We start from the raw sequence: 20,033 nt of genomic DNA, 5'->3' as shown, positions 1-20,033 counted from the left end.
AACTAAAACAGTACAGGTGTTCACAGCATATGCAAAACATTGAACTTTTAATAGAAAAATACTTTTTTGTTCAAAAACAGATCGTTTCTGCTGCTGCCCACACTGATACCCTACCAAGGAAAATATGTGTGGTTGGCAGAAAAATTTATAGTTTTAAAAAAACTAGGATTGAAGAATGAGGAGAAGCGGCAGGTATATAGAAGCCAGTGAATAAATATCATGCAGTCACACAGCTTTTAAAAAATATGAGCAGGGGATCCCTGGGTGGCTCAGTGGTTTAGCGCCTGCCTTTGGCCCAGGGTGCGATACTGGAGTCCCAGGATCAAGTCCCACATCGGGCTCTTGGCATGGAGCCTGCTTATTCCGCTGCCTGTGTCTCTGCCTCCCTCTCTCTCTCTCTCTCTCTCTCTCTCTGTCTCTCTCTGTCTCTATGTCTATAGTAAATAATCTTTAAAATAATAATAATAATAAATAAAAATAAATAAAAAATATGAGCATATCCAATTCTGCTAACACTAATTAGCTTTAAAATGTTCTTTTTTTCCCCTTCTTTATCTTTCAGGTATACTTCTATGAATACAATGTTCTTTCAAAGCCAGTAGATAAACCTAGGCAATGTCTTCCATATGCAATAGTAACAGTAAAATTTATTGGCCAAAAAATAGATAATGGGCACCTTATGACATCTTTGAGATTCCTCTCAAGCGGATTTCCTAAGAGGGCTGGTAAGATACATCTATTATTCTGTTTCACTAGCATTTGTGCATGTCTTAGAACTTCTGAGTATTATTTTTGAATACATTATGAATATGTAAGCAAAATAGTTGTGCTTTAACCTATTTTTTATTTAATGTATGTAGAATTATAATGCAGATATTTTTTATGACTGCTTTTGCCCAGTATTATGTTTGTGTGGTTCTATGCTGTTAGGTATACTTGTAGTTTTTTCATTCATACATATGTATTCACACGTATTATTCCATTTGTTTGTTGACTATACACTATTTCTCTGGGGATATGTGGATAGTTGTCAGTTTTCCTCATATTGCAAACATTGCTGTTTTAAACATTTATGTGTCTCAGTGCATATGTGTATAGAGTATTAAATATCTACATCAGAAATGTGCAACTTAATCCAAAGAGGATATCAACTAGTTTTCAGAAGCAACTGCATCAGGTTACATAATTACTTTATATCCTTGCCAACACATACTTTTTAAAACATTTTTTGTTTCTGCTAGCTTACAGAATGTAATATGTTATCATCATCATCTTAAAAAGAAACTGTGTAAAAAAAAAAAAAAAAAGAACTATGTGCTCTTAGAAAGCTATCTTATCTCTTTCCTCTCAGTCCCTTGCCCTTAAGCAGTCACTAATCTACTTTCTGTCTTTATGTATAGCTGACCCTTGAACATGGAAATTTGAGGTACCAACCCCCTTGCAGTCAAAAAATCCATGTATGACTTTCAACTCTCTGAAAACCTAACTGCTAATAGCCTTGTGTTGTCTGGAAGCCTTACCCAGAACACAAACAGTTGATTAACACATTCTTTGTAGTTATATATTCAATATACTGTATTCTTATAATAATACCTATTTCTTAATTTTTACTGGCATTTTTAGGCTACATGGTTCATCTGTGAGTTTTTTTAAATTGTGGCAAATCTCAAAAAAATTTTCCAATATATTAATTGAAAAAAATGCATGAATGAGTGGACCCACACAGTTCAAACCCATATTATTCAAGGATCAACTGTATTTGCCTATTCTGGGCATTTAATATAAAGGAAATCATAGATATGTGAAGTGGCCTTTTGTGACTAGTGACTTTTCACGTAACAGTATTTTCAAGGTTCTTGCATATTGTAATATGAATTAATACTTCATTCTTTTTCGTGGAATAATATTACATTGAATAGATACACTATATTCAGTTGAAGGTTGTTTGGGTTGTTTTCATCTTTTGGCAATTATGAATAATTCTGCTATGACCATTCTTGTACAAATTTTGGTATAAACATGTGTTCACATTTCTCTTGGTATATACCTAGGGTTGGAATTGCTAGGTCATATAATGACACTATGTTAACCATTTAAAGAACTGCCAAACTGTTTTCCAGAATGGCTGCACCATTTGCATTCACACCAGGAGTGTATAAGTGTTAGGATTGTCCACTTCCTATGTTATTATCTGACTTTTTCTTAATAGCCAGCCCAGTGAATGTGAAGTAAAGGTTTTCAGGGTGTAAGTTTTATGCTGCTTTTGTTAAATTTACTTCCTCCTTTATTTTCCTCCTTTTCAAAAATTTTCTTTATTTATTTCCCTCCTTTTTTGGCTTTGGGTTTAGTTTGCTCTTTTTTCTGGTGTCTTAAGGTGGAGGGTTAGGGTATTGCTTTGAGATCTTGCCTCTCTGATAATATATGTATTTCCTTGAAAGTACTGTTCTAGCTGCTTCCCATAAGTTTATGTTGTATCTTCATCTTCATTTTCATTCATCTCAAAATATTTTCCAATTTTCCTTTTATTTGTCCCATTGGTTTTCTTAGAGACATGTTATTTAACTTCCATGTATATGTGAATTTCCCAGTTTTTTCTGTTACTGATTTCTAATTTTTTGTCCACTTTATCTCCTACTCTCAAGAATACATCTTTATTATGGTCATACTTCTACTATAGCTTACTATAATTAAAAAGTATAATTACAAGTGGTTATATAATGTAGAAGTCTTCAACAAAGCTATCTTTCAATATATTGTGATATAGAATCTCATGATACATCCCAATAATATGATTATAGTTTCACATATGTCATAAATCTCACCATCAATTTCTCAACATTATGGGTTTTTTTTTTTTTTGGTATTACCTATGAATGCTTTGTGAATGTTTTATTTGGTAAATATGTATTTTTACAAGTTCCTTTGTTATTACATTTAGTTCTTTATGCAATTGTAGGAATGAAATCTTATAAATTAGAAAATTTGATTCCATTTTCCAGATTTTTATCTATATATATTATTTGCAGAAATACCTATTTCACTATGGAGCAGGGGTAGTGCTTTTGCTCCTCAGGAGGATTTTATGGACCCTTTTTGCTCTTTTCCCCTGTTTCCCCACCTCATTCCCCTTTTCTGTTTTTCTTCTCTCCTGACAAAGAGAAAAGCAAGGTAACAATAGATGAAAGGAAGACATTTTTGCCTTATTAATATGAAGATTCTATTATTAGGTATCTGAATATAGGAAATTAATACAAGAAATACCTAGTCTTTGAGGTCTTTGAGCAACATGTTTTTATTCCTTTTTAATTTTTCTCTTTCTTTGTATTTGTCAGAATTCAAAAAATTTTATGGCAAATACTTTTTTTAGTAAGGTCTGTAGGACAGAGTTTCACGTCGCATCATTTCTATTGTATGATTTGTCATTCATCCTCTTCTCTCCTTTTTTCTGATGAGACCTTCCTTAATCATCATTAGGTTATTTAATGAACTTTCAGTTAAAACCACTGTGACATAGTTTACTTACATTAAGAATTGAATGTAGAAATCCTTTCCTTCCTTTTTTTTCTTATTTTTTTTATCATTTCCACAGAAAGAACATGCTCTCTGAATAACTGTACAGTGGCCAAAAGAATTGGAAAAGGAAAAGATGCTACTGTCATCTTTGAGCATTTCAGGAAACCTGTAGATCCATTTGTTCCGGAAAACTGTTCTTGCAGTGTACTAAATGCAGAGATAAATCCTTCCAACGCAAATATTTCAAATACCTATGGAAATGTGCAAAATGGAAACATTTCTATACATGAAACATACAATGGGCAGAAGGAGCACAATTTAGCAGAATGTAGAGACACGTCTCAAGTACATATATGTGATTCAAGTCTTTCATTTATTCCCAGTGGTACCAGAGAAAGTGTTAATGGTGACCTCATGTTAAATTTGACACATTTTACAAATGTTTTAAGTGGTCTTTCTGCTGCTTTTCCCCTTCGTAACAATACTGGCTCAAGCACAGTTATTACTTCAAAACTCATTAAAGACCCAAGACTGATGAGAAGAGAAGAAAGCATTGAAAAACATAATAATATTGCAGGCTTAAATGAGATTTTGCCACTTGAGAAGAGTTTAGATTTTGTTAATTCAGGAATAAACCTATCATCGATGCCAAATAATTCTGCCTCCTCATCTGAAATTGTGGCTGGTGATCATTCTGTTCTTAATAGTTGTTTGGACACCCCTTGCTTCAAAATTTCTCTTGACAATTCACAGTCACAGGCGCACAACTTGGACTTTCAGAGCTATAATTATACAACTCCCAATAAAATGGCAGGACAGTGTAAGGGCCAAGACAATTTTTCCTCCCCAATGTGTTTGCCAAACGTAGTTTCAGAAGTTGAAAACCAAAAACACAGTGAGGGAGAAGTCCAAAGATCCCAACAGAGAAGCAACATCCCACTTTTAATTGATGAAAAAGATGAACCACATAACTCTTATGAATCAGTGAATACTTGTATAAGAGGGTACAGCACTCACATCTCTCAGAAATCATGGTTTTCTAATTCAGAAACTGTATGTCAGACTGGTCAGCAAATGTCTACAGTTTTGCCTCTCCAAAGGAAGGAAAACATAGATGGGTACATTCAAAACATTGAAAAAATGAGAGACTTCATTGGCCCAGAAGATAATTCCAGGCATGGAGAAAAGCAGATTTTATGGAAAGAAACTGAAGCAAAAATCAGTCCAATAGATAATTACATTTCTTTGTACCAAGAATGCAAAGGGGATGAGAGTCATGATTCTTTTGGGAAAAATTCTGATCAAATATTAATTACACAAGAATTAGAAATACCAAAATCTTCCACATCTGCCACAAAGGATAAATATAAGTTAGACCATCTAGCATTGGAATTACAAAGTAATCTTACTCCAAGAACAGAAACCCTTTCACAAAAGCATCCTCAACCTTCTTTGGAGTATGAAGATAACATTCATACAAGTTTTGCAGTTTCTCAAAAACTAATGGAACTAAAATTGGAAAAACCAAATGAGAACTGTGTTAGCATTATGACTAATGCTTTCCAGGAAGCAAAAGATATTCCCCAGGCCAAAGAACTGCCAATTGATGGGGTTATTTCATCTCTTGACATTAAAACAACTCATGACAATTCAAATTGCAGCGTATCTAGAGAACATATCTATGTCCATAGGAAAAATGAAAATGATTGCATGTCATTGGAGAACATGCAGAGAGACTGCAAAGAAACTTTTCAAATTGCTGGTAAAGGTCAAAGTCATACTTTGTCATGTAATGCAGAGTTGCACAATGATATACACCTGAATATTGATTTCAAAGAACAAGGAGATCATGATAAAGAAAATGAAAATGAGACTAAAGAGGAAAACACTGCTTTGTCTACAGAAAACAACAGAGTAGATATATGTGGAGATGAGAAGCAGGGTTCTCATACAAACAAAAATTATGCCAATATAGATGAAAGAAAGGAGAATAAAAATTACAATAATGTAGAAATTTTGAGTTCTGAAGAATTTTGTACATTTAATTTGACTGGAGGAGAAAAATGCATATCAACAGAAGCTACATTTTTAGATAGTGAAGATACTGTCACTGCCATAAAACAAAAAGATACTCAAAATATAGGCAGAAGTGTAGAGCACTTGACTTCCATAACATTTCCCCAAGTTGCAGAGTCTTCAGTGCATGTAGCCTCAAATGCTGCAGTACAGATAGGTGGTAGTATGGTGCCTACATTAGGCACAAATCATGAAGATCACCAAAGATACCAGATTAAAGAGGCTTGTTCTGAGAGTCTAGATTTTGATTTGTTAGTAAAACATAAGGTTTCTGACTGTGAAATGGATATAGATGACAATAAATTACATGAGTCATTTCATCAGTCAATAAGTGACAGCTCAGTTCTTCAAAGTTTTGAAGTGGAAAATAAGATTGAAGTAGGATCAGAACAGTGTAATGATGCTTTTCTAATTCAACAAGATCCTCCTAGCCATGGAAATGTTCTGTATGAAGAATTTAGGGCCTCATTTGAAGCTCTAAAGTCTCGTATTGATTGGGAAGGTCTGTTGGGAAGTAATAATGGGGAGAGGGAAGTTTTGAAAAGCTCCAAAAGAAGGGAGAATAATGATCAACGTTACTCTGAGAAAAGTAATTGTCTTTATTCCTCTATACAAAAAAACAAAGCAGAACTCTGCAATCCAATTTTACTTCCAGATTTACAAGTGAGAATCACTAATATATTTCTGCCAGGATTCAGTCCCACTTCTGAATCCCTTGCATTGAAAGATAAGTTTTGCAAAAACATAACTAAAACCACAGAACCAGAAATAAACAAGGAGGGGAAAGTGCCAGGATTTGAAATGTATTCCCAGTGTTCTGGTGAAAATTCAGGTTATTCACTTGAAGATGAATTTGGTAATACAAGACAAGAATCAGGACTGGTGAGTAAATCTGAAATCTCGCATTCTCTTGACGTGAATCATAATACACAAGGGAATCATGCTTCTGAAAAACAAAACAGTGGACCTTTGCTTAGTGAACCCTCTAATGTCACAACATTAAATAATGAAAGCAGATATTCCTTGACAAAGTCAAAAACTAATTGTAATGATACTAGAAGTAAAAAGGACACAGAATCAAAAATTAGCAAAAGAAAACCACGTGTGCCTTTTAAGGATGAGAATATGGCACGTAAGGATTTAAGAAATCATGAAATTTATGGCAAGAGGAGGAGGCTAACCAGTCAAGATTCATTTGAATGTTTTTCTTCATTATCCCAAGGACGAATTAAAACCTTTTCAAAGTCAGAAAAACACATTAAGAGTGTCCTGGATATTCTAAATACTGAAGCATCTTTATGCAAAAGCAAACGTCTTTCCAGAAAACTTGACAGAGCTGTTCTTCACTTAAAAAAAGCTCATAGGAGAGTTCACACATCTTTGCAACTTATAGCTAAAGTAGGAGAGAAAAGAAAAGGCCCATTACCAAAATCATATGCAATAATATGCAATAATTTCTGGGAAAGTTGTGACCTTCAAGGTTATAGCTCTGTGTCTGAAAGACGATATTATTCTACTAAACATTTTTTGTCAAAAAGAAAATACGACAAGCCAAGAGAGAAAAGGGCTTTAGGATTTGAAGTGAATAAATCATTAACTCATGTATCAAAGCACAAGTCTTACCAAGCAAGTAGAGAGAGAATCACAGAGTGTCTTTCTAACACAAATGTGGCCAGCAGTGTCTCCAGTCACACCACTGTTCATGTAAGAGAATTTTGTGATCATGAATATCCTGAATCACAGTTAGCCCTGTGCTCTACACCCCAAAGTACAAGTTGGTCAACTTATAACAAGAGCAGTATGGGAAATCTAAGATCATCAGAACTTCAGACATTTTCTGGAAAAACTGGGTGCCTGTTTTCCCCACCCTGCCCAGATGAGAAACTAACTAAAAAAGAAAATCAAATTGGCATAAAGTTTTTATCTAACATCAGTAAATATGAAAAGCCTGGGAACCATTCAGCAAATCATAAAATTAAGGATACAATGAAAGAAAGCCATTCTGAGACTAATAAAGTAATAAATAAGAGTAATTCAGTATCTTTAAGTAACATAAAAGAAAACAATGTAAGTTTTAGCAGAGACAAAAATTATGATGCAACTTGTATAACACACACAAAGGTAAAAACTGACATAGTTATTTCAGTTTTGGAATCAAATGTGAAGCACTTTTTAAACGTTGATATCTATAAACCAGATAACCTTATTTTATCTGGTTATAAAGGAAACCTGGAAGTAAATTTTCCTATGGAAGAATGGACAGCTCCTAATCAGAGCTCCAAACCAGGCATTATTACAGAAGACTTCCTTATGGACCCATTAAATCTAACTCTGATAAGCCACAAAAAATACAACAGTGTTCCTCAGTTGTTACCAACTACTCCAGTGACAGACAATGAAGTAGAATCTTCAGAATCTTATTTGGATAAACAGAGAATTTTTGCTAAAGATTCTTTTGCAACATCCACCAATGTACCAAACTGTCAGCCAGAATGTGGTGGAAAAGAGCTTCTAAAGGCAGAACAATGCTCTTCAAGTCATTGCTTCCATATAGATGGGAATGAATCAAATGTTCTTGAGAATCCTAAGTTGGGTCTTAAATCCGTAACTGAAGAAGGTAAAAGTTACAGGAAAAATACAATGAAGAAGCTATTTTTCAGTGATAGTTCTTTGCCCTTAAAAGATAATGTAAAGGATTCTTCTTCAAAAAAATGTATGGCAAAGACAGACATTCAGGCCAGAACAATGTGGAAAACTACACAAGCAGAAAAAGCAAAAGATTCACTTCATAGAAAAAGCTTGACTGAAGGATCCATTGCTAAGACAGAGTACAAAAATCAAAAGAATAAGATCTTAGAAGAATCCTCCTACTTAAGTGAGAAAAGAATTAGAAATAACGTGATTGATTCTCATCTAAGCCTTGAAGATATTACTGAGGCAGTAGTCTCTTTGAATAACCCAATTTCTAATCATCTTAGCAAAAGAGAGAAAGAAGGGGGAGTTAAAGTTAGTAATGACTCTCATTCTGACTCTGCGTTGCATTCAGAAATAGCCTGTAATTCCAAACCAGGCATTATAGGAATGAATCATGGGCCTGCTTTACATAGGCACTCTCAAACCTCCCAACCCTCTACTCCTCAGAAGATGACTACATCAAACATGAACGGATTAAAAGAAAAACATTGCTCAGCTAATCATTCAGCTCTTATAGCTAGGCTAATTCAGATTTTGAGAAGGGCAGATGAAACATCATCTTTGCAGATTCTACAGGAAGAAACTAAGGCTTGTCAAAATATTCTCCCTTTATTTGTTGAAGCTTTTGAAAGAAAACAAGAATGTTCTCTTGAACAAATCCTGATTTCAAGAGAACTATTGGTAGAACAAAACCTGTGGAAAAATTGCAAACACAAATTAAAACCATGTGCTATTGACGCCTTGGTAGAACTCCAAATGATGATGGAAACTATTCAGTTCATTGAAAACAAAAAAAGAGTCTTAGGAGGTGAACCAACATTCCGAAGCTTGCTTTGGTATGATGAAACATTGTACGGTGAACTGCTTGGTAGACCACGTGGATTTCAACAGCAATCCAATTTCTATCCTGCTTTTCAAGGAAGGTTAAAATATAATGCATTCTGTGAGTTGCAAAACTATCATGATCAATTAATTGAATTGTTTGAAGAATCCAAAAGGGAAAACAACTCATACTATGCATTCTTAAAATACAAACGACAGATTAATGAGTGTGAAGCAATAATGAAGCATTGTTCTGATTGCTTTGACTTTTCTCTCTCTGTTCCATTTACCTGTGGAGTTAACTTTGGAGATAGTTTAGGAGACCTAGAAATCTTAAGAAATAGTACTTTAAGTCTGATTGGTATGTATGGGGACTCTCCTAAAGTTGATTCCTGTCCAGGAAAACAAGACCATTTGTGGATTATCATAGAAATGATCTCTTCAAAAGTTAATTTTATTAAGAACAATGAGGCAGTAAATATTAAAATATCTCTTTATGGTCTGGAACATATCTTTTTTGATGCTGCAAAAAGTCTTGTTTGGAAAGAGAGGAGACAGTCTTTCTGCAAAAATTACTCAGGAAATAAAAATAAAGAAATGCTACTCAAAATGAATCAGTATGCTTTTTCTAAGTTGAAAAACATATATGATATGTTGTCTAAAGACTTAAGCAGTGAACAGATTTCCAGTATTGAGCTTGAGAATACAGATATTGCTTCCAGAGCATCAGATGATCTAATAAACAAAGCTACAGTTAACATAGAAAACTGTAGGTTTAACAGTACTTTGCCTTCACACCCAGATTTCTGTTGTATTAGTGAAATATTGGATCAGGCTGAATTGGCAGACTCTAAGAAATTACAGGAACTCACTTTGAGATGTACTGAACACCTAGAAATTTTAAAAAAATATTTTCAGATGGTGCAAGAAGAGAACATAGATAATATTTTTATCACAGAAGAAAATGTTTTGGACATGGTGAAAAACCACAATCATGGGGCTATAATTTTAAAACCTGCAGCCATTGAAACCTATATTGAAATTGTCATGCTTTCAGAAACAGTTCACTTTCTTAAAAACACAATGGCAAAGAATTTAGACAAACAGAGGTTTCGAGGTATGCTTTGGTTTGATTTGTCACTTCTTCCTGAGCTGATTTGCTGCCAAGAAAAAATGACTTGTTTTTCATTTCTTAAAGATAACTCAACAGATTGCCTTTGGAAGGTCATAGAGACTGCTATTTCTGAACTGAAGAAAGATCTGGATATTATTTATAAATATGATGAAGCTGTTAATTGCTCATATGCTCTTCATTTGCTCTCAAGAGAACTTGAAGAACTTTCAGAAATAAAAAAACTTCTAAAGAAGTCTGAATATTCTGTTTCTACGTATATTGACTTTGTGCCATATATAGCATCCATAAATTATGGGAGCACTATGACAGAGTTAGAATACAATTACAATCAGTTTTCTACACTGCTCAAAAACCTAATGGCTGCCCCTCAGAAAGATTTAGGGAAAATGGCTCATATTATGAAAGTCATGAAAACTATTGAACATATGAAGATAATATGTGCTAAAAATGCTGAGTTAACCATTTCCTTTATTCTGTGCCAAATGCTACATAACAGAAAGAAGACTTTCCCACTGAAGAGAAAAGAAAAAATAAATACGCATGTAAAACCTAGGAAGAGTACCAATAAATCTAGTACTTTTATGAAGGTGCCCTCAATTTCAGAGTGCATAATGAAAAATGTTTCAAATTCCTCTAGAAAACGATCTACCACTGTAGACCAATGTGAAGACTCTCAGGAACAAGAGAAAAACACTACTGTTTTCAACGGTAAAAAACAAAAGGTAACATGTTTTAAAACAAAACCTGTGTAAGTGTTACTTTTGAAAACAAATCTCTTCAAACAGGTAGTTTTCTGATTGGTAAAAATTGAGAATGCTTTGACTGTTGCCTTGCAAATGAATTTAAAGAACTGGATTGGGGTGCCTGGCTGGCTTAATCGATGGAGCATGCAACTCTTGATTTCTGGGTCATGAGCTTAAGCCCCAGAATGGGTGTAGAGCTTATTTTTTTAAAAAAAGGAAAGAAAGAATTCCTGATACCTAAAGTGATATGATTCTATATATGAGAAACATCTTGCAGATGTCTACTTTAAACTAAAACTTAATTTAGAAAACATTTCTTAGAAGAATATAAATCTATATAACTTCTTAAGGGATAATCCAATGTGAATGTAAGTTAGTAATTTATTAAGTAGCTCTATATAACAAGGCTACACTTAATGTAGTGAATATTCAAAACTGGCTAGTGGAGCCTGTGTTCTTGACCATTATCATCCACATGGAAAAATAGGACAGATATTTTTAAATAGATGATTATGAGGGAATTAAAAGAAGTCCTACCTAAACATTTTATTTAGCAAATCATAGAAAACATTTTCTTTTGTACCTGGCACTGTTCTAATGATCTCACAAAATCTTTGTGATGTAGGTACTATTACTGTCTTAAGGTATAAAACAGATCCATAGAAACATTAAGTTACTTTCCCAGGGTCACAGGGTTAGTAAATAGGCAAGCCCAAATGTAAAACTAGGCTCCCGAGCCCATATAACCTAACAACCTACACTCAGAGGCTTCTCTTAAAATTTTTTTAGAATTTCTCAGTTCAGAAATAAAGAGAAACCTATATGCACACTGAAAAATAGGAATTCTTTCTCGGGCTATTGTAATTGTATTTGTTAAACTAGTTCTGGTGACCAGGAAACCAGTCATTTATTTCACTGTTTATTGGAAAATGCTTAATAAAAGAACAGTTTGTAAGCATACTTCCAAAACACAATAAATACAAGTTGTGTACTCTACATCAAGAGTAAAATGAGGATAATACTTAAAAAGGTATTTTAAGTATTGAGAAGAAGAGAAAAAAATGGAGGTTTATTTTTTAATTTCAATGAATAGCACACACTGAAGTTTTGCCTTAAATTAGGAAAAAACTGTTATCTGATGAAGGTTAAAATAAAGAAGGGGGTATCTAAGTTATGGAAATAATATGGGCAAAGATACAATGTTTATTGACATCATTTGAGAAGTGAGTTTAAAATTAAGTCTAGAACAAAAATTTACTTTAGTGGACAACAGTAAGCTAAGATAGAGAGGAATGTTGTTTCAGATTATAAAATGTCTTAAATATAGGTCCAAGGAGTTTAAACCTTTTTCTGTATGTATTGAAGGTAATGTCCTGTGAAATGTGTTGTAGAAAGAGTGATGTTTTACAGAATAAGAAAAGAAAGTCCATATTTGACAATTACTTAACAATGGGACTTAATGACTGATCTACTAAAAAGAGTATGTTTTTAAAAAGGGCAATTAAAATTGGACTCCAAGATTTGTTATAAGATATGGGGATAAAAAGAATGTTGCAGATTGCTTGTTTAGAAAAGTTTCTCGGGATCCCTGGGTGGCGCAACGGTTTGGCGCCTGCCTTTGGCCCAGGGTGCGATCCTGGAGACCCGGGATCGAATCCCACATCGGGCTCTCGGTGCATGGAGCCTGCTTCTCCCTCTGCCTGTGTCTCTGCCTCTCTCTCTCTTTCTCTCTCTGTGACTATCATAAATAAATAAATAAAAATTAGAAAAGTTTCTCCAGACATTTATGACATATGGGAAGTCCAGCAGAGTCACTGGTTTTTAAATGGGGAGGATTAATGAACGTAGCTTATGACAATGCATTTTAGATGATGACAGAACAAGCAATTTTAAGTATCTGATGTGAAAATAATATTTATGTTGCATTTTATACCATCACCAATGTAGGTTTTCTTTATAACTTTTTAAAATGTAGATTGACATGAAAGATGTCACAAAAGTCAACAAAGAAAAGACAACATTCAAGCATCCAAGGTAAGAGTTGCCATCAGCCCTATCTGAAGAAAAACTAAACAAAATTAAGCACATATTAAGGAACAATACTAACACATTTATTTATATACTTCTATTGGATCATGCATGTAACTGAGAGGAAAAGAGTAAGGTTAGGAGGAAGAATAAGATTTCAGATTATACAGTGCATTAAGGTTTAAGGAATTTGAACTTCATTCTGTAAGTATTGAAAAGTAATGTCCTGTGAAATGGGGTTTTTTTCAGTGATTTAAAGGATAAGAAGATTCTGAGTAGAGTTAGAAGTAGTAGTAAGTTAGAAAAGAGTGATGTGGGGCAGCCCCGGTGGCGCAGCGGTTTAGTGCTGCCTGCAGCCTGGGGCGTGATCCTGGAGACCCTGGATCGAGTCCCATGTCAGGCTCTCTGCATGGAGCCTGCTTCTCCCTCTGCCTGTGTCTGCCTCTCATTCTCTCTCTGTGTCTCTATGAATAAATAAAATCTTTAAAAAAAAAAGAAAAGAAAAAAAAAGAAAAGAGTGATGTTTTTAGAATAAGAAAGTACAATTCATATTTGACAGACATCATTTAAAGAATTCATGGGGATTAGTAACTGGTTTGCTAAAAGAGATAATATGACAAGTGATTAGACTGAGTTTTTTTTAAACTTGTGGGTATTACTAGGCAGATTTCAAAATTGGTTAAAAAGAGAAATTGCTGACTTATATTACTAAGTGGGAACTTAGTCATCAACATACATATATTATAAATGTACTACTACTTCATAAAAATATGTTTAAACATCATAATATAGGAGGAACATGATTTCAAAAATAAAGGCTAGTTCTTTAAACTTAATTATTTTTATGAACAACTCCCTACATGGTTTATATTTTGACGTGAGATGGCACCACTGAATATGTTGACCATCTCTAATTTCATTCAGCTCTCTGCAATTTTCAAATTATGACAGGCTTCATTTATTCACATCTTTTTTCCATTTTGTGAAGGAGAATGAGTAATACAGAATTAAAAAGATGAGCATTCTCGTTTCTGTCTTACTTGGTTTTGGTTCTTTAAATCTACATTTTATTTATTGCATTTCTAGAATCCTTTTCTAGAATCTTTGGTTGTGTAGTGGCACAAAGATGAAAAGGGATAACATAAACCATTTCTGTAATCGTCTTAGCAACTAAATATAGGTGGTATTTGCTACTCAAAGAATCAAACTTTGTCTCACATAGCAAGAAAATGAATCCAAATAGAAGGTTAATACAGGGTGCTATTTTCATGGGAGAATATTCTCTAAGAGAATGCATAAAAGAGTGACCATACAGGCAGCTGTCAATCTATAGGGTTAAGACATCACTTAAAGATTGGAAATGTGGGCAGCCCGGGTGGCTCAGCGATTTAGTGCCGCCTTCAGTCCAGGGCGTGATCCTGGAGACCTGGGATCGAGTCCCGCATCAGGCTTCCTGCATGGAGCCTGCTTCTCCCTCTGCCTGTGTGTGTCTTTGCCTCTGTGTGTGTGTCTCTCTCATGAATTAATAAATAAAATAAAAAAAGATAGGAAATGTGATAAAGCCAAAATTGTATTTTCTGAAAACTGTCAAAGTATTATGCAGGATTGGATAAGAATGATGATGTTGCCTTTTAGGGGAGACTGGATTAGGTAAAATAAAATACAGAGCTGTTAGTTTCATGAGTTAGATACACAAACTCCAGGCCCAAGATTAATTTCTTTTGCATGGGGAGGAGTGATTATTTTTTTCTTTTCATCGTGTTCTTTTCCACATGTAATTCAAAGAATTTGATGAGACACCAAAAAATATAATCATCCTGGAGGACCTAAATTAACTATCTTGCTCTAGACATTTCCATAGTGGATGCTTCCTTCAGCCTGGGTGAGACTTTCTAAATTTAGGTAGGAATGTCAGGGATATTAAATTGGCATCATATTTTGGAGGTCTGTGTTTCCTCTTCTCAACCTTGAACAAACAAAATATCTTAGTAGTTCCTGATAACAGAAGATGATCTTTTGGTAGGGGCAGGGCACAGCTGGTGGTTTTGTCAGTTCTATATAGCCATTTACAAGTAGAGAAGATCATCAACAAGTTGGAAGTATATGAATGCAAAACTACAGTAAAAAAAACTGGATATAATTTCCTACTTCTAAAAGCCGCTTTTAGGAAACGTCCAATGCATAAAATAATTACAATATTGATGCACTGTATATATTTCTAAATGTATTAGAAATACATTTGAAATGTGGAGTATATCACATTCAGCAGGAAAAAATCTAAATTCAAAACAAGGGAGTAAAACTGGGGAAATAAGTTACCCAAATACTGCTGATAGAGAAAACGTAAATCTTAAGAATTCTCCTGAATAAAAACTTCAAATATGTGTTTACATTAAGATTTGGGGACTCCATGTATTTTAAGTTGTTTTTGTGTGTGGGTTATACTTAACAGGACTACAAGATCTCATCCCGAAAGTGAAAGTGAAATAGGACCAAGTTCATCTGACAATCTGAAAAGACACCATGTATCTCCAAAAAAGGTTGAGGTGGAAAGATCACTACCTGGCTCAGTTTTACCTTTAAAGAACTTAAAAGACAATTGCACATCAAAGTCAGAGGGCAAAATATATGTAACTAATACTTCACCTGATACTTCAGAAGACTTCACTGGACAACAGGGGAACTTAAATAGCATGAAGAAAAGTAATGTGAATTTTAGTGCTACTGAAACGAGTGATAAGAAAGATTGTTCTTCTTTTGCAATTTGTGAACAAAGAAGTGTAGATGGTAGAATATTTCCAAAAGACTGCAGGATGCCTTCACAGAGATTTCTTACTCCTGCAGAGAAATCTTGTCCCTCAGACATAAAACCAGGAACTGATGCTTCTCCTCTGCCTGATGCATCAGTGCTCTCAAACCCTATTTTCCGTTTCATTGGGGACATCCCTGCCAATTTAGAAATGAATGATGACACTGTCTTTGAACTGCAAGATAATGAAATATTAAATTCATCTATTAAAAATTCTGCGTGCACCAATTCTACAGAACCCAAACTTACCCAGAACAAATCTCCTATTCTGCATGTAAATAAAACTCAGCCTGCAAAAACTGAGTTAAAAGAAAAATATATGAAGGATACTTTGAGTCCCAGTACTATACCTGTTGAAGCATCTGAGAACTTAACCCTTAATGTAAATCAAACAGCAGAATATTCTTTTTCTGAACAGCAGAATAATGAAAATTCAAAAGTCCTAACTCAGAATGCTGCTGCATATTGGAATGAACTTCCACGGTCTGCATGTACCCCAATATATAATTCTTCTGAGCATTCATTTGGAACTTCATATCCTTACCATGCTTGGTGTGTTTATCATTACAGCAGCAGCGGCAGCAGTTCCCTTACACAGACATATCATGGAATAACATCATATGAGGTACAGGCACCTCCTTCTGGGATGTTGACTGCAATTGCAAGTACTGTCCAAAACACACATTCTAATCTTTTGTACTCTCAATATTTTGGTTACTTTGCTGGGGAGCCGCAAGCAAATAACTTTGTGCCAGTGGATGGGTATTTTCAATCTCAAGTGCCTGTTTCTTATAATTTTCAGCAGCCGATTTTTTCACAGTATGCTCCCCATCAGCCATTCCAACAAGCTGTATACCCTTACCCTCCTGATTCAGGTGTGCTTCCAGAAGCTCCTTGGACATATGGTGAGTTTTAGAAGTTTTAGTGCTCTATTGAGTTTTTACTTTTATTTCTTTGTACATTTATGTAAATGAAATTTACAGCAGGTGATGATCTATAGCAGTCATTTTTCTGTGCAGACTTGTAGAATTGTTCAAATCTTAGACAGAGTTGAATTATGTTGTCAGATGGGAATCTGATCGTCAAAGATTGAAACAAAAAGAATCGGTAATATCACTAGTATGTCCTTCAATAAAACCCAACTTTGGTAAGTAGTTAAGTAAATTATTCTTAATCCATTCCATGAAATACAATGCAACAATCACAGGGTTTATAAAAGTTTTTAATGACAGTTTTTAAAACTTTGTCATATATATTTACCTATGTAAATAAAGAAATGCCTAGAAATACTGAAATGAAAGACACCAACATTTTGACTTGTCTGCCTCTGGGTGATAAAATTGGGGAATTGTGGAGAGAGTTTTTTATATTTTCTACATTTCCTACCATGAAAATACATTATTTTGATAAATGGAGGCGAAGAGTAAAAAACCAAGTTGGAAAGAAACTTCAGTCAGATAAAGCAACCTTTCTCTTTCTCTTGGTATTCTAATACAGTATCTGGCCATAAGTGAATGGAACAACTTGGTAATTGCCACTAGAACTTGAAATTTTTTCTCTTAAGTACAATTCCATTTGTAAAATATCATAATTAGAACATAGATTCTTAAGATTAAATTGAAATATACATTTACCAGCATAAAACAAAATATAAAAACAATGATTAATCATGCAAAAACTACAGTTATCCATTAACATCCCAATATTCTACCATCAGAAGTAATATATACTGTAAGTAAAGCTTAACCTAATCTTTTATGGTCTTAAACAAAAAAATGCAAGAGAATTTCTTTCAAGTTAAAAGGTTGTTTCCTGGGACACCTGGCTGGCTCAGTCAGAAGAGCATGTGACTCTTGATCTCTACACATTGGGCGTAGAGATTACTAAAAATAAATAAACTTAAAAATAACAATAAAAGGGGATCCCTGGGTGGCTCAGCAGTTTAGCACCTGCCTTCGGCCCAGGGCATGACCCCGGAGTCCCGGGATCGAGTCCCGCATCGGGCTTCCTGCATGGAGCCTGCTTCACCCTCTGCCGGTGTCTCTCCTTCTCTCTCTCATGAATAAATAAATAAAATCTATAAAAAAATAATAGCAATAAAATAAAAAGTTGTTTTCCAACTCTAGATTCTTATAAATTAGTAAATAGAAAAAATTAATTGAATTCATTTATTCATTCATTGTCTGAATTGGATAAGAAGCTGCTTGTTAAAATAGTTCTGTTTCTAAAGCTTTTTTTTTTTAATTTTTATTTATTTATGATAGTCACACACACAGAGAGAGAGAGAGAGGCAGAGACACAGGCAGAGGGAGAAGCAGGCTCCATGCACCGGGAGCCCGACGTGGGATTCAATCCCGGGTCTCCAGGATCGTGCCCTGGGCCAAAGGCAGGCGCTAAACCGCTGCGCCACCCAGGGATCCCAATAGTTCTGTTTCTAATTTAAAAATCTGATCACAGTAGCACCTCTACATTGGAGTTGCCACTGACACTCTGTGACCTATAGGATAAAATTCAAATACTTTAGCGTGGAGTGCAGAGTCTTTCACAGTTTATGCAGCCTCATCTCCCACCACTTCCACCTTTGTATTCAAGTCACGTTGAACTTCATACTGTTCTCCCATGTGACATTTCCTCTGGTACTTCATAGTACTTCTTGTGTGTGTTTCTCACATGATAAAGCATGTGAGTATTATATGGTATTGTAATTATCTGTGTATCTTTCCCTTCCCATCCCGGTCCACCAAATGATTTAAACAGGAATGGAAATTGTTCACCTAAAAAAAAATTAAAAAAAAAAAAAAAGAAATTGTTCACCTAAAACGGAACCTGAAGAAAAACCTGTAGAGGAAAGGAGAAAGACATAGGAGTGGAAGTGGGGAAGTATATGACGGTGCTTTATCCTTTTTGATTAATTTGATACACTGCTGCTGTAATGTAAACACACCAAACATAGTAGATATGGCGAGTCTAAACTAGAAATTTTCATTTCTGAAATAGGAAATCTTGAATGTAATTGTTTCATTAACATAAAGGTTTTCAGAGTTTGAGCTTTCTCTTGTTAATAATTAATGTTTGTGATGCTTAAAAAAGATATCTCTGAATCAAATCCAGCTTTGATTCTCAAGAATTTTAATTGTTAACCTACTTGGTTATATTAGTCAAGTGAAAATAAAGGAAAAGAAACATCTACCTATTGTATTATTCAAAAGTAACTCTAAAAATATTACAAGGCAATAAGCCACCTCATTCAGTTTTCCTAAGTGCAAATAATCTGTAGAGTTCACTTCTCATGCTTTCAGGAACTGCATTCTTCTAAAGGTATAAAAATCCCTGTGACCCATTTCTTGATGTTTTGCTCTTGATGCTTATATTCAGCACCATAAATGGAATTAAAGGAAGGGGCTAAATGAGCTCTGTGTGTGAGACACATTACATCCTTAACCCCATTTATCTCTTGTAGAATACCTGTAGAGACACTGTTGTTCTTTTACAGATAAGGAAAGTACTCCTTGGAGAGCCTTATATAACTTTTTAAGATCCCATGGCTATTAAAGGGCAGATGTGCAGTTTGAACTCTAGTATCTTTGGCTCTAACTTAACTCGGGTCTTCCTCTGTACTATTACGTACCATTAGTCGGCATCTTTAACTTATCTCAAATCTTTGTGGCTTTTTTTTCTTTCAGTTCCATGCCAACAAGAACCCTTTCAGCCAGGACATTGAAAAAAGCCTTCTGTCTACTGAAATAAAGGGGATTTAACATGTTTTTCCAAGTATTTTTTACTTTTTTTGTTTTTACATTTTTTATATGTAAATATGGTAAGAAACAGAAACCATATAGCTCTTTATAAAATGTTTAAATCAACAGTATATCATATAATGTAATTGGAAAAACATGTCGATTTCTGACATCTTAAATACCAAAATTATTTCCATGCAATATTTTAGTGAATGTAGTAGGCCATTTTCAAACATTAACAATATTTTGAAATTTATATTTTGCCATCACAACTGTTACAGTTATATACAGATTATTTTGAGATTATTCTAATGGAATAAGAGTAAATGTAACATTTGATATGATTAAAATTAAGCAATAATAGTAAAATCTTTAAGATTTTTCTGATATTTTTTAATACATTTATGCTAACATTTTGCCTTTTGACTCAGACTAAAGAAGGATTTTTTTTTTTTACTTGAATTGGTCAATTAAAC

At 34.3% G+C, this 20,033-nt stretch overlaps 1 protein-coding gene across 1 annotated transcript in view; it reads left to right on the top strand.

The window, feature by feature from the left end:
- TEX15 (testis expressed 15, meiosis and synapsis associated) overlaps positions 1-19,770 on the top strand; it is an 85,271-nt gene extending 65,501 nt beyond the window's left edge. The window contains exons 6-10 of the mRNA XM_055334670.1: positions 563-725; positions 3,590-10,962; positions 12,959-13,017; positions 15,464-16,725; positions 19,504-19,770. Coding sequence (XP_055190645.1) covers positions 563-725; positions 3,590-10,962; positions 12,959-13,017; positions 15,464-16,725; positions 19,504-19,541 — 8,895 coding nt within the window. The 3' untranslated portion in view covers positions 19,542-19,770. The remainder of the gene's footprint in view (positions 1-562; positions 726-3,589; positions 10,963-12,958; positions 13,018-15,463; positions 16,726-19,503) is intronic.
- Positions 19,771-20,033: the final 263 nt, after the last annotated feature.

This window comes from Nyctereutes procyonoides, unplaced genomic scaffold (assembly GCF_905146905.1).
Source record: "Nyctereutes procyonoides isolate TBG_1078 unplaced genomic scaffold, NYPRO_anot_genome, whole genome shotgun sequence".
NCBI classification, from domain to species: domain Eukaryota; kingdom Metazoa; phylum Chordata; class Mammalia; order Carnivora; family Canidae; genus Nyctereutes; species Nyctereutes procyonoides.
The sequence above is the reverse complement of the archived record's forward strand: the minus strand, read 5'-3'. Positions and strand labels throughout refer to the sequence as shown.